Source organism: Micropterus dolomieu, linkage group LG06 (assembly GCF_021292245.1).
Source record: "Micropterus dolomieu isolate WLL.071019.BEF.003 ecotype Adirondacks linkage group LG06, ASM2129224v1, whole genome shotgun sequence".
NCBI lineage: Eukaryota > Metazoa > Chordata > Actinopteri > Centrarchiformes > Centrarchidae > Micropterus > Micropterus dolomieu.
The window spans coordinates 18,041,119-18,057,485 of record NC_060155.1 but is presented as its reverse complement, the minus strand read 5'-3'; the positions used below and the strand labels follow the sequence as shown (position 1 = coordinate 18,057,485).

General features: G+C 41.5%; 1 protein-coding gene across 1 annotated transcript in view; it reads left to right on the top strand.

The window, feature by feature from the left end:
* The first annotated feature begins 6,637 nt into the window (after window positions 1-6,637).
* Window positions 6,638-16,367, top strand: part of onecut3b (one cut homeobox 3b) — a 10,514-nt gene continuing 784 nt past the window's right edge. Inside the window, exon 1 of the mRNA XM_046052396.1 lies at window positions 6,638-7,718. Coding sequence (XP_045908352.1) covers window positions 6,638-7,718 — 1,081 coding nt within the window. The remainder of the gene's footprint in view (window positions 7,719-16,367) is intronic.

Here is a 16,367-nt window from a genome sequence, read left to right as displayed (position 1 = left end):
CATCTCATTATTTTCACAAGCTCTTATATCATGTACTGCTCCAAACAGGAAACACAGATGACACACACACAAGCCATCGGATGCAACACATTTGTCGTTTCGCGGCCTAAAAGAATCCACCAAAAAATAGAAAGTGGAGAGCTTTGTTTCTTGCCTGCTTTTGTTTGCATTCAAATTTGTCACCTGTTTCGAATAGACTTATTGCAGAGCATTTTAAAAGGCTTTGGGGTGAGTATCGAGTGAGACTTGCTTCAGTGAATATTTCAGCCTGGAGGAATTCTTTGAAGTAATGGTCTGCTAAGTAACTTCACTGCATTGAGCTCAATAGTTCCTCCACACTACTTACAGAAATGATTTTTCTTTTGCATGCAGCCTTAGATGAAAAATCGTCTGTACCATGCTTCTTTGGATGTGAGAAATATTTGCAACAATCAGAAAATGCACAGGTGTGTGTGCATGTCTGTGTGTGTGTGTGTGCAGCAGGAAGGATATCCAGATTTTACAGCTCTCCTGCAATCTAATGGGTTATTTGTCATCTGCAGAGTAAAGGATTTTTAAAAGTCAAGCCAGGACCAACTCCCTCCCTATCCTTTCTCTCACCCTCCCTCTCTTTCCCACTACCCCCATGACACTTGCAATGGGAGATCGATAGGTTATTGATCAACTCTCTCTATCGCCAACCCACCAGACTAATCACCTTAACACCAGCCCAACTCTCCCTCCCTCTCTCTCTCTCTCTTTCTCTCTCTCTGTCTACCTCTTTCTTTCCTCCTCCCCTTCTTCCCTGTTGCTCTCTGTTTCCAGCTCTTGCTCTGTTGCTCTGTGACACACTCATTCACAGAGTAAGCGGCACCTTTTCTGCATATAGAGCTTGAAGCCGGCTTGATGAGTGCTTTCCCCTCCGAAATAAACACACACACACACACACACACACACACACACACACACACACACACAACCTTTAATACTCATTCTTGTTTCTCCTTATGGCAGTTGCCAATAATCGCCAAACAGATTCTTAAATGTTGGCTGTGCGTTCATCTATCTCTCATTTCTCTCTCTTTGCTCCCTGCCTCCACCTCTCTCTCTCTGTCTGTCTTTGTTTGAGGGCAAAATCAATGGAGTGTATGAAACCAGCACATTTCTCTGCCTCCTTCTGAAGGGGAACAGACATGGAGACGAGGGTTTACAGCAAATCTGTACATTTCTACATTTTGGGTTTATAGTCTTTTCTTTTAACAATACAGAACAAAACAAATCTTACGTATTTTCATGGAGACGTTAGAAAGTCAGAGCTCAAGCAGACCAGTGTGAGTAAATCATACTCACTAAGGATAAGTAAAGGTACAGTTCATTCATCTCAAATCAATTTTATTTTTATATATCCTCAAATTTGTCCCATAGACTATTAAAATCTGCACAACATACGATACTCTCTATCCTTAAACGATAGATTGTGATGAGAAACAAAACTCGACACACACATACACACACTATTGAATTAGTCATCAGAAACAGGATCCCAATATGTTTGCACTAAGAGTGTGAAACTGTTCCGTCCCTTTCTGTTCAAGAACAACAAAGTCCGGAGAGGTCACTGTTGTTTTGTTTTTTGGAGCTGATTTCGATCCGGGGCAAAGTGAATGATGTCCAATGCATCCCTTTTGGGTACCTGCAGCATAAAGTCTTCCAGTGGTCCAGCTGATTAATAATCTGTTGCTTTGCCTCTGTACGGTGAAGATAAGCGTTTCCCTTATAAGCCTCGAACTGCACCGAGTGATGAGATGAAAAGCAGGTAATCCCTGCAGGAGAAGCAAGGTGACTTATGACCTTTGGATATAAAGTGGCTAAAGATTATGTTGCTCTCAAAATTAAGTGGTTGAAATGACAAGTCTGGAACTTGTGAACCATTTATATCATAATCTATATCTATATCTTTCCATTTCATTGAGGAAGATAAAGTGGTATTTGAGATATTTTAATTCAATTCTAAAACGGAAATATATTCTCCCAGCCTTTACTTACAGACATACACTCAACTGCAGAAACAGCATGGCTCTGTGACACACACACACACACACACACACACACACACACACACACACACACACACACACACACACACACACCTCATGGAGAATTGATTGACTATTCTGTCTCAATACATCTCTCCTTCTGTTACTTAGCAACCGGTGCCTGAGAGGATACGGATGCTGGAGAAGTTGTACTCCTGTGCATTTTCTGTTGATAAAGAGATATGATTAATGAAAACGTCACCATGACTATGTGGTGAAATGTTGGGGGGGCAGGGGGGGTAACTTCGAAATAAAATAGGAAACATGGGCTTTGGATCTCAAACTGTGCCTAACTTCTTGACTTAAAAATACTCTACGGCTGTCGGACAGTTTTGTTCAATGACAAGAATATCCTAATTTGGTATTTCAGTATTGTGCCAATCAAGCAAGTAGATTAAGTTGTTGATTTGTTTTAATCAATATGATTTTTTTCAGTGGTTAATTGCACCATAATACAACAAAATAAATTGCTTCTGTGTTGCTAAATATTGACAATCCCCCCCCAAATTTTTCAGTCTTCACCATTACTATCATTCATGTCTTATGTGCATTTTTATTCTTTCATCATCACAGGATATGTTGAGATGTACAGATGCTGTTTTTATATTAAATATAAATAATATCTATGATATTGTTTAATTTCTGTTTCGGACTTATTAGATTTAATGAGGGTTGTATTCTGTCTTCTTGAAAAAGCTGATAAAATACTGACTGCAGTTTCTCACTTTGTAGACACTCACTGTGTTCGTCCACAACTCAATACATTTAACTACTGCAATAGAAGCAGGGTGGAGAAAATGTACAGACTACTGCAATGTAAATGTTCAGCACAACGCTCAAATGCTGCTTTAGAAATCTGTAATATCTTTACAAAACACTCAATAAAACTCAACTCAATTAAATTGCTTTTTTTTTAAATTATATACTTCCTCCAGTAAAAGACTTTCAGTAGGTTGAATTATCTCTAATGAGACACAAACTGTCTTATGTGAATCTATGAGAAAAGCTGAATTTCGCTTTAATGCATTTAAACGTAACATTATTTCCCATAAACATGAAAATAATCTTACTTTGAGTATATCCAATATTTAGGACATGTTTTAATAAAAAAAGCAATTTGACAGACATCACTGGGCTGTCTACCACAGATGTACAGTTCAGCCCTACATATGAAAAAGAACTGATTATAAAAACATCACTGAGGTAACAAAAAACTTAAATTTAAATTTAAAAAGTATGTTTTTTAATAGCCTAATTATTTTTCTAATTACTTTTACTGGTGTGAAAAGCATTGTTGAGTCAATGTGCAGAAAATGTTGTAGTTCGAAGTTTTAATTTGTCTTAATACTGTAAATGAGAACTTTTTTTCAGTCTGGCAAACATATTTTTTTTTCTGCATTCGAGTATCCGGTTTAGCTGTGGCTTGGTCATCTTACAGAAGAAGAAAAAATGTAATCAATATTTTGTTTCAATTTTTCTTTTGTAGAACATACAGCCAATTGTGTTAGATAGACAGCAGAGAAGCAGATAAGACTAAACCACCACTTCACTTCACCACGCCAGCTACTGAGTTTACACATAAATAATCTGCAGTGCCCTTTACTGATGCGCTTCAGCACATTCTGACGACCGAGGGGAAACATCTTGAATGTTTTTGAATGAGATTTGGCCTGCTCTGTTCCAGTTGGTCGTTTACTGTTTTAGTAATATATATTATATAATTTAGCAGTATGTGTTTGATTTGCCACAACTCATCGGGCTATACCTTACATGAACAGTGGATTATGTTCACAGGGTGACTGTGAATTACGTGAAATACTGACCAAATCACAAACATTTGGAAACAATGGTGGATAATGGTGGATACAGGGATAGCAATTCTGGCGAAATTTAATTGAAATCTAAGTAAACAAATAAATAAAGATAGAATATGTAATTTCTAAGTTTTTTTTCGATGAAATAAATAAGCAGAAAGGCTTGTCTTCTTTCTCATCAACGAAATAACGCCGTTCCTGTGAGCCACATCAATATAAGAAGCTAAATAGGCCAGCACGGATGTCATTATTAACCTTATTGAAAGGAGGAGGAAGCAGAAGTTTTTAACGGCCTTTTGCTCAATAGATAATAAAACAGCCAGGCTGACATTTATTTTTTTCAACATATTCCCGGTGCCAGTCATTCATGTGCTACAGGTCAAAGCCTAACCACTGAAAAGATCTCACAAATGCCTCTGTGTTTAGCAAACAGCGCCGAGTGAGATTGAAGTGATCGATTATCAATATATCGAACGCAGCGATCAATCTCTGAACTTTAGGGGAAACAGCTTAACCATGGAGCTTTATGATACCCAGAAATAACACTTAGTGTTTTCTGTTTAATTTTATAGGCTCTGGTTGGTTAAAAATATTTTCAATCTGAGGCTCTTAAAAAGTATATTTGTGATTAAAATCTGGAAAATAAAACTAGAAAAATGTGCATTAATAGCTGTATGTTTCGGCCTAGTCTTTATCTTTTTAGGTTTCTTTTGGGCTTTAGGACAGGGGGCCTGCAGCTCACAAAGAGCAGAATACATTGGTTTAAAGAGGTGGGTGAGTGTGTGTCTGTTTCCTGTCAGTGTAATTCCTAAAAAGAAATAGGCCTACATATTACCTTATAGGCTACTTGAAAAATATAATTTCCATTAAAGTTTTTTAATCGAAAAAGAACCTTTTAGAACCTTTTGCAGCATAGTTCAGCATCTAATAACCTTTTTTAAAAAGCTCAATTTAGCTTTATTTAATAGCCTACTTCGGCACAGCCACTGTTGAAGTAAAGGCAGAATTCTTTCTGGGAAGATATTATTATTTGTGCGTGTTTAATAAATGAGAATGGAAATATCTTTCTTTGCTTTTTGATTGGTAATTTCTTAATTTGTCCTGTGCAGCAAACTGGATCACGGTGAACAATATAACAATCCATAAAATAAAAAAAAGACATGTGACAAATTGACGCAACTGTTTTAAATCTAAAATGTCCTTATGAACTGCTCACGGTTAAGTTACACACACACACACACACACACACACACACACACACACACACACACATACACGGACACACACACACACACACACACACGGACAGTCAGGTAAACAAACAAAGCAACATCTGCATACCGGCCTTCGTTGCAGATGCGGATGGTGCACGCATCAATAATCCCAGTGTAGATCTGCTCCTCGAGCTGTCCGACTCTTCATTTATTTCACTGAGCAGAGTGATTAGACAGCTAACTGTCTGCATATATAGCCTAATATAAATAAATGTTTAATATATAATACAATATTAAATAAAATAAATATAGCTTCGGTTACCATATTATTTTTATTATTTATGTTGTTCATACAGTTATATACTGACAGTTATTTACACTTTTGTTATTGCACTACCACATTTTTAGTTGATTCAAAATAAAACTGCAAGTTACCAAACAGCCTAATTGCCTAAGTCAAATAGATGTGTGATATTAATAAATATATTAATGAATGTTAAATTGGCCGGTTATGAATCTCCTCCGGGCTGTTAAGGAATCCTCTTACTTTCCTTTGGACTATGACATTTTTTGTGTGTTATAGAAAAAATTTAATTTACACAATATTATTATAGTTCGAAGGAGATAAAATCCAACACTGAACTTAATCTCTGGACTTGGTGAACTTTGCACAAACCAACCCAGAGGCTGGTCTCTCACTGGTCTGCAGCGTTGGGATCCTAACTTACTTTGTGACCTCCTTCACCCCCACCCAACCCTCCTTACCGGCCTGCGCCACGTCATTAATCTCTGTCAATCAATACTTCGATCAGGTTTATCACTAAGCGCATAAATGCAAAAGCATACAGTCCGTGGGAAAACAAAGTTTATCTGTAAGGAACTCCTGTATCCGGAAACTGATACTGATTGTATTTTACACATATTCCTCGTACGGGCATCACCTGTCTGACTGTCATGTATAGGCTACAGGTACAGGCGAGATACACGCGCGCATGCACCCGCATACAAACATCATAGGCATTAGATAAAATATTTACATCTTCTCAAAACCTAATTATGTCTAGGATAATTTAAAACTTTGAGATATTCAGTGTGAGACATTGTGTTTTCACCAGCTATGTTTTCATCCCAGTGAGGGAGACTATACCTCTGCTCGCACCCGCCCCACGTTTTAAACACACAGAGGCGCGCTCCCTCAGCCTGCTCTTAGTGGAAGCGCTGTTGGACCGGAGATGAGATATAGCCTTGGAGAGCTCCCGTCCACATGAAGGCATAAAGCGCTACGGCGCCGCGGAGACGCTCAGTTCTGTACCTTCCTCGGAACATCAGAACGTATCTATACCACACTGGATTGATCGGATAACTTTAATCAATGGATTGGCATTCAAACGGTTTGGTAATTTTATCGCTCCAGAAGGGCTAGAGGGTTAGAGAGAGAGCGCGTCCCTGAGTGAGCCTGAGAGACAGGAGCGAGAGGGAGAGACAGGGGAGAGGGTGGGGAGGGTGGGACAGGCGAACATATATCCTTTCAGCTATGGAGCTCACCATGGAGAACCTTCACAGCGTCTCCTCGCACTCCCAGGCGGGAGACCTCATGAGCTCTCCGCACGTGCGGCCGTCGCCGTCCCCCAGCTCCACTCCTCGGAATCTGGTCTCGCACGCTCCCGGCGCGCGGTCAGCCATGGTCTCCGGCATGGCCTCGCTCCTGGAGAGCTCCGGCGGGGACTACCGAACAGACCCGTCAGCGCTGTCCGGACACCTGCACCCGTCCATCAGCATGTGCGAGAACGGGATGAGCCTTAGCAACTCGTACACCACCCTGACCCCTCTGCAGCATCTACCTCCGATATCCACCGTCTCGGATAAGTTTCACCACCCGCACTCACATCACCATGCTGCCGCCCATCAACGACTCTCTGCCGGGAACGTCAGCGGCAGCTTTACTCTTATGCGGGATGACCACCGGGGGCTTGCCTCCATGGGCAACCTGTACAGCCACTACCCCAAAGAGATGTCCGTGTCCGGTATGGGTCACGGCTCGCTTTCCCCGCTGTCCAGCGGGCTGGGCTCTTTGCACAACTCCCAGCAGACGCTCTCAGCCTACGGGCCAAGCGCGCACCTCTCCGCCGACGCCAAGATGCTCTCTCCTGTGTCAGGGTTTGAGTCCCACGCCTCCATGCTGTCCCGAAGTGACCAAGAGCACCTGGCTAGGAGTTTAGGGGGCCATGGCCACGGTATGATCTCCAACCTCAACGGCATGCACCACCACCCGCACAGTCATCTCCACTCACAGGCGAACGGCGCGGTGATGCTGGGGGACCGGGAGAGGCACGGCCACGGAGCCGGACAGGGAGTAGCAGGGTCTGGCGTCCAGGCGGAGGAAATCAACACAAAGGAAGTGGCTCAGCGGATAACAGCCGAGTTAAAGCGATACTCCATCCCGCAGGCCATATTCGCCCAGAGGATCTTGAGCCGGTCGCAAGGAACCCTCTCAGACCTGCTACGGAACCCCAAACCCTGGAGTAAGCTCAAGTCAGGCCGGGAGACCTTCAGGAGGATGTGGAAGTGGCTGCAGGAGCCTGAGTTTCAACGAATGTCTGCTCTCCGGCTGGCCGGTAAGATACTGTCCTTCCATTATTACGTAGCCTATTATTTCACATTAAAACAGATCAATGTGAAGTAACAGCCCGGTCACCTTCCACCGTTATTTTTATTTTAAATGACACAATTACACATTTAACTTGCGCACGCCTTAAAGATTCAGCACCACGGACAGTTCAACCGCTCAGAGACTTCCCCTAAAGTGAACTGGTTCTTTATTTCCTAAAAACCTGAAACAAAAATATGTTTGTAGAAAGAGAACTGGCCTAATTATAGTGAATTAAGAGCTCTAGAAAAGAAAACTGTTGATGACTACTTTGGGCGTGTACATTTTGGTTAATGCGGGCTGCTAAATTTGCAGGTCTATATTTTTGATCGGGACACAGCAAATCGCAATTGATTCACAATAAACCTCAAAATAGTTTCCCTCACCCGACAATTTTTTTTAACTCCCTCTCTCCGAGTCCCACTTTAAACACACAGCGGCGGTGGGGCTACTGGGCCAACTAGTTCCGCGGGAGAAGCGGGGTGACCCCAGGCTGCCTGATCAATACGCCAGTTCCCACTCTCCCTTTTAAATGTGGCACACGGATCAATACTCGTATCGGAGCTGAAAGACGCAATAACCGCACGGTCTCTCCGGCTTTGCATTTAATACTCTGTAGTAAAAGCTCTACATTTAGAACATGGACAGGTGTGATCGCTGGGACGCTTCTTCCACACTGAGTCATGGAGTCAGAGGAGCAAAATGTGACCATGAATTTTCATCCTGATTTCACAGGATTAGGGAACCTTTAAACTCTGATTAGACTATGCCTCTCACCCAGGACATCATTCTTATAATAACATGTGTAAAATGACATTAAAAACATGCATGATAGCATACTATTGAAAGTCTACGTCCAACATGGCCTACATATGATCCCCAGATCTATTTCAAGGCAACATTAAGCTGCATGAACTGTTCTGATGAAGTATTGATTGCAGCTGGAAAGGGGATTCCTTACAGGCACCAATACAGACAAGAACATGGAGAGAAAGAAAATAGAGTTTTGATTGATACTGAAAAGCACAGGGGCCACACATAAAGAAAATGTAGCCTTACGTTGCCTGAAAATGGCACTTGAGTGTCAAATAGTAAGAGTCCACTGATGGCCTCTATAACTCAGAGGAATTGATTTCCAAAACTGTGCAGGTGTCAGTGTATTACAGTACAATTCATCCACAGTTACACCTTTGATATCCTTCTCTCCAGATGGATGTTGCAATCCATCACAGTTTATTGACCATAACATCAGATTTAGCAGAATTACTGCAGTGTCTTTACCTGCCAATAGACTGATACATGACTATAAAAAGTATTGACTTTGAGGTTTTTATGTTTTATTGTTTTAAAACGATGAATCAGAGGGATTTTAATGTGTCAAAACACAGTTTACTTGAATACTTTTATAGGCACTGTCCATTGATAGATAGATAGATAGATAGATAGATAGATAGATAGATGAGACTGTGAATGTCATTAATAGTGTAGCTCGTTCCTTTCAGTGTTTGCCTGGCTTTGCACACAGGAGATCAATAAGGCCGTTTCCCCTTCCCAACCCCCTTCTCTCCCACACCCTGGTGCTCTCCCTCTCTGTTTTTCTCTCTCTCCCTCTCCCTCTCTGAAGCATATGGCAGTAATATCACTAATCTTTCACTGGTTAACCTGGCAACAGGCAGGCAGGTTGTTTGGCTTCAGGAGATTGGCGCCACGGAACAAAACAAAACAAAAAATCATTGACTGGAGCACGAGGAGAGCATGAATGTGAGCTGTTTCATAAAGTCAAACAATGCGCACAGCCATTTTTTCACTCTCCCTGCTCCCTTACCAGACCCATCTTTTAATGCCCTGTTTGTGCCATGAAAGATTAATACCAGTGTACTGTATCAGCCATTTTCTGAAGAATCCAAATGGACCAAATTGGGATGTACAAAAATTCTGTGGGCATGGCTTACGTGCAAAAGTGAGAAAAGCAAAACTGACATGTGGAAAAAGAGCTGGGAGATGCCATTGATTGAGTGAGGGCTGTCAGGTTTGGGCCTTTGTGTGAACAGCCAGATAGAGGCAGGGTAGTGAAAAGATCAATACCGACCTTAATAATTGATAAGTATAAGGGAGACGGAGGGGAGAGGGGAAGAACGAGGGAGGCACAGAGTGCGGTGGTGTTAGCGCTTGTAACAACATCTTCTAGGTAAGCAAAGTAAAATCTGTGGTTAACAGCTGAGGACCACACACCAGTCTCATGGCCTAAAGACACCGCTGCAGGAGAGTGTGTTAAGTGCTTTTCAAGAACACTGTTTACAACCCAAAACATGTCTGTGAAATATCAACAGCAGGGATCTGACACCGACAAGCATGGATGTAGACTCCCAGTGCTGAAATCTCACATCAGAACATATTTAAGAGACTGGCAAGGAAGCCTCTCTGAAATGTGAACACAAACATAAAAAGATCAGAGCTTAAGAGCATCTTACAGTAGACAAAGAGCATCAGAGCATCCAGTTGCCTATCCAGTCGTAGTAATGAGTGCTTTCTGCTCAGGTCAGCAAATCTTCAAAGCAATCCAAGGTTGTGATGTCATTTGATTTTAAAGGTTGCAATGCTTTATGGGGTTTGTAATGCGTCTTTATGGAGGTATGCAAGCACATTTCATCCATTGTGTGTGTGTGTTTGTGTGCGTGCGTGCGTGCGTGCATGCAGGCGTGTGTGTGTGTGTGTGACTGGGTTATAGAGTGTGTCTGCACTATACATTGTTCAGGCTTATCTGACTCACTCTGAATCGGTATTGATTTCCTCTCTTCTGCTCTCTTCGGCTCTCTCACTCTCTCTCCTCCCCTCCCTGCCTCCCTCCTTCCTCCCCCCTTCTTCCTCTTCTGGCTCTGTACCAGCATCAGCAAAACAGATCCTTTGCCTTTCCACCCTTATTTCATTTCATTTCATCTCTCTCTGTAACAGACAGAGCTGATTTTGCATAGCCACCACTGGCACACTGGTGTGAAATATTTTGACTCAGCATGAATGAGAGTAAATGTGTCCTCACATAGGAAAACAAAAGCTGTACAATATAGTAGCGTATAGAAAAGCTTTATATAACTTTAAAAAAATTAAATGAACTTAAATGACATACAACTGATGAAATTAGATATTTAGGGCACCACTAAGCCTCCATTAGAACCAATCATATCCCATTATCAAACTTAATCAAACTACATGAAAAAAAGACTGTGAACATGCAGCATTTTATTTAAAAATGGATGTCTGTAAGGTGGTAGAAATATATGGTTCCTACTCTCCTCCACTTTGCCTACTATTGAGTTTAAATTGCCTTAATGTCTTAATATAAATATTAATGGCAGGCAGTCAGTAATGTTGTTTATTTCTTAATCCAAGCTCTTACAGTAAATTGTAATATGTAATTTGGAGCACAGCCTTACTTGGGTTGCACTTTGCTTTGGTAACCCTTCACTAATGGCCTCATGTCCTTTTGGAAAAGGCATCCTGGTGCTGAAGGGACAGCTCCTTCTGTCAGCAGCAGATTGGTGTCAAAGGAGCAAATAAAACCTGATTGGTCAGGGTTAAATTACAACTTTTCAACATCAACTTCTCCGTGGGTTGCTTACAGGTAGGCTTATATTTTAGCAGAGCCTCGTTTTAGCGAGATCAGTTCTAGTCAAATAGGCTTAGGCTATTAAAACTGATAATGGCCGACAGGAGACACATGGCTTAGTTTATACAAAGTTAAATCTCAATTAAACTTCAGCACAATCATTTTTTTTAAACCTATAGAATTATATTTAATTACGTGTTTTTGTTTAGCGTTTTTAAAAGTTTTCTGTTCACAGTCTACAACTTCACACACTATTTATAATCCTTACAAAAAAACAACACAGTCCAGGCCGCACATTTTGGGCAAACACTAAAAAACAATAGGCCTACACTTCCAGGCAATTAAAACATTTATAGAGACATTGTTTGAGGCTTCAATAAAACACCTTCCCCAAAACCAAAAACGCCGAATTTAAATGCCTTTACATGGCTATTTACATCATCAATATAAAAAATAGCTTTTTTTTTTAGGCTTTCTGTTCATCAATTTCTCTGCACGCTGTAAACATTTGTCGCCGTAACATTTCCCTCTGTGGCTGTTTTTTTTTGTTTCGTTTGCATCGAGAACTCGTTTTATTCTCTTTATTTTCACACCGTGTTTAGGTTCTCAAACATTAGGAGTTAAATTACCCACTTTAATTTTGGTTGTTTTGGGGGTAAATAAAGTGCACTCTTTGGTTAGGAGAAAAACGGGGAGACGTCATTTAAAAGTAGCGCACACGGTTTGTAGACTTTAAGCCAATATCTGATAGGATGTAAAGCTGCCGATCACTCGTCTCAACAGGACAACAAGGGCTTTATAATGACAAATAAACCAAAAAAATAAAAAATAAATCAAATCCTAATCAATTAGTAGCCTATTTTTTTTTAGGAGGAAGGCTTGGGTTTGGTTTCACCGCTGCTGTGTGTTGGTGGGGTTGATGGTGAATTGCTATTCGGGCGTTTTACTTCCCAGCAATGAATAGACCTGGGTCTATTATATGATCAATATAATCAATAACCGTACATCTGAGAGGTGTGACAGAGATTGATTGACGCCAAACTGTTTCTCGCCCGCAGTAGTCCGTCCAGGGCGGGAGAGGGCCCGTCTCACCGGACACAAAGCCCGATCTCATCCGTCCGTCCAGGCGTCGACTAGCAGCAGCACGGTGCGGTTAGTTCACCGTCTGCCCCTTCATGCCCCATCTGCACACACACACACACACACACACCACACACACACACACACACACACACACACACACACACACACACACACACACACACACACACACACACAGATGTAAATTATGAGTAAGTTTAAAGATTTTGAGAATTCACTCATAAAACTATAAATTAATTAATTTTTGTTTATATTGTTCTCTGCCTTTTGAGTTTTGTTTATTTATTTTTTTATACCACATCACAGAATATGGATAGATGAAATGTGACTCACATCCACTCATTGGCTTTTCATCTCTGTTTATTTGCACTGGGATACCCTGAGAATCTCATGTTTCCTTCCTGCACATTCAACATTTCAAAACACAGCAGGCAGAGAGTCTTCAAACAGATTCCTATTGTTGTCTGTCTAAAGTCAGCATCATTCTGCCTGCAACACACACACTCCATTGTGTTTGTTACAGTAATGTCAGTGATTAGGGAAGGAATTTAAAGTCTTAAAAATTATGTTTTGCTTCTTGTAACTTGGTGTTTGAGCTTTACTGTGCAGAATGATGCCAGTTTGACACTCTACTTCTACATCTGCCAAAAATCCACTCAGCCAATCAGGGGCCAGTGTGCAACTTATACAAGTGTGATGATAAAACCTGAAGCCTCAGGTGCATCTAAAGTTGGAATGGACTTTCCAGTGAAGTAGAGGACAACTTGTGTCCAGCCAGTGGGGGAAAAAGTGCATATTCAAAGATTCTGGATAGGAGAGGGGCTTTTAAGATAATCATAACAGCCTATGTGACACAAATTATTATTCCAAACAGAGTATTTTTAAATGTCTTAAAACATGTCTGGAAGACGATCTTTAAAGAAACTGAATGAGTACGATAGATTGTTTTCTAGTCCAGTGAGTTTTTGTCAGCCGGCTTACTCTTAGTGTAGGTTTCTACCTAGGCTATCACGTGCAATGTAATATAACAGACACAAGTCAATCGCCATCCACCTACTTCCCTTCTCATCATCATGTATAAGTGCACAGTCTTACAGACAGCAAAAGGAAAAGTAGAAACAGCAGCCACTTAAGTGATCAAGCTGAGCAGCTCTTAAAGGAGGTACGAGCACAATTTAGAGTTAATCTTTGGATCAGCGAAAGTGGTAGTTGACTGAGACCTTTGGCATCGTTGACACCAGGACATATGAAAGAGAAGACATGCGCAAGTGCCACTTGAGACTGCTCAGCGCCACCGCATGTCTCTTCAGAAAAGCCCATTTGATAATGAGGCAACTAAAGATAGCCTGTGATGGTTTGGTTCTTGTCTCAAGAGAGGTCGGTTTAATGAGCAGCTCCCTCTTTACCTTCCCTGTGGTCCTATTCATTGCTGTGGAAGGGAGCTTTCAGGGAGCCAGAGGACTCTCATTTGAAATGTATCTATTGATTATCTGAAATATGTATTGACCAGGGCCAGGCCTTGTGCTAACTTGGCAAATAGCAAAATTCTGGTCCCTGCATAGGCATTGTCTTTGGGCCCCTCCACTTCTTTTCATCTAGTAATTTTGTGGGTCCTCTTCACATGAGGGCCCTGTACACTCAGGCACTTTGTTCCTCCCCAGTCCTCTGCCCCTTCTCTCTCGTTTCACTTCGGTCTGGATGGCGGCTGCGTTGCTCTGCAGGCCTCAGAGCTGCAGAGCTGCATTCGAGTTGATGGAGGAGAACCAGAGTGGTGTTGGCATTGTAAAATGGCCGGTAGCACAAGTTGTTCGAAAACAGGCATTACATATTAAATTATCACTATATTAGCACTAGCATTCAGTCATTACATTAGGGAGTATTGAGTTTGGTTTGAGACAGCACTTAGAGAGCCGTGAGGAGATTCTGGCATGGCTGGGCCTGAACCAATTGAATAAACGTTCCATGAAATGGTTCTGAAGTGCGGATCAATCAATATGGGGGCTATCAATCTGGGGGCAAATTAAAACAATTGAGAAAAACAACAAGAGGAAAACAGGTGAAGAAGTGGAGAAGGCATGGAGCGATGTATCTGTGGAGGCTCTAATGTCAGGACAAACATACCCTACATTCTGCTGAGGAAAAAATATCTTGCAATTATGCTTTGCTTGCAGTAACAAAGCATGAACAATGGCAATTCAAACACATGTAAGCTCACACACAGGCATGCATACACATGTGCACATTCATATTGATCCCCCCCCCAGTCAAATCTGTTTACTGCTGTTGTCTAAACCAGCTGTAAAGTCATCAATCATTTGCATACACCACCTCCACACTGCCTTATTCCCTCTCTCCCACCTTTTCTCCTCTCATCTTTTCCTCCCCTCCTGGCCCACACGTGCACTTGGGGTAAATATGCTACACCCTCACTTTGTTTCTTTCTGCCATGCAAGCCAGCAGGCCACATATTTTTAATGAAAATAATCAACCACACATTATCCTTTGCCCTACTCCAGAGCTCTCAGACTGGATGACTGCCACTATTTACCGCCACATATCCTTTGTTCTTCCACAGATAAACAATTTCTTCTTCATCTGTCTGTCACACAGCGCGCTCGCCAGCTATACTCCCCCAACGCGAAGGCAGTGCACAAGCGCTCACGCCACACATAGCCTACACACACACACACACACACACACACACACCTCGGTCTCATGGATCGATGGGGATCGATCGGGTGGGGAAGGGAGCCCTGATTACTGGACCACGTGTTCGGGAGAAAACCGCGGAAAATCGATCATTGCAGCTTTTTAGGGCAGCAGAACAGAACAGACTCCTTCCAGTCTCCACAGCGAGAGCCGAGCCTACTGACGGTGCAGCTAGGCACGGCAGACCGCTTCTTTGTCAGCATTTCACATGATCACGCTCCTGAGCCAGTTTCGACAAGACAAACGGACCCACAATGAAAACTGTCCATCCACCACAACCTCCTTTTCTCAAGAGAACTGTATCTTTAGACAGGGGAAATAAAACAATATATAACTGTTAGGAATAATAACAATTAAACTTTCCCTCCTCCTCCCACATGTAACCTCTGTATTAACTTTAAAGGACCCCTCTGAAGCTTTTGCATGTTAAGCTATAGGCTAGCCCATCATCCACACACTGGACAACCCACTTTACATTACTGATAACTATTTTCCAAGCCTACATTTTTAGATTGATTTCCTATCCTCCAGATGGCCACTGGTTTCAGCTAATCTCACTGCACTTTGAAAATCAACATGTAGATAGCTTGCTTGAAATAAGGAATCTATCCCAATGAACACTTGTGTTTTTTTTGTTATTACCAAAAATAACCTTACATTCAAGGACAGTTCAACATCTTGGGATTGATAGTCACCTCAACAGCTGAAAAGTATGATTTCCACCAGCTATAATACAATCATACGTGTTTGTGGGGAAAATTACCCTTTAGCCTAATATTTGATTGTTAGTTTCAGATCTTCTAAAGTTGATTTATATACCACAATGAAATACATTAATAAAGGAACAGAGAAATCAATCTAACAACGTTTGGGAAATAGCAATAGGCCTAATATAAGTCATATAACATTTTAAAGGTTGAAACTTGAGAAAGCAATGGTATAATGGCCATTAAAAGATCCCAAGGGTGGTCTGATACTTTGCTTTCAAAGTACTGGTTTAGGCAAGATTAAACTCAGGCTAATGTCTTTGGAAAGTGCTACTGTGTTACAGACATCTCAGTTTTGACTTTTAGAATCTGAAAATCAGAAAGAAGTTTTAATTAGGTCTCTTCCACTCACTGATGTCGACTCACTGACTCATTTCTTTTCTTTCTGCCTTTCCACTTTTTCATTACCTCTTTTGTAGCCTGGATTCCCTCATGT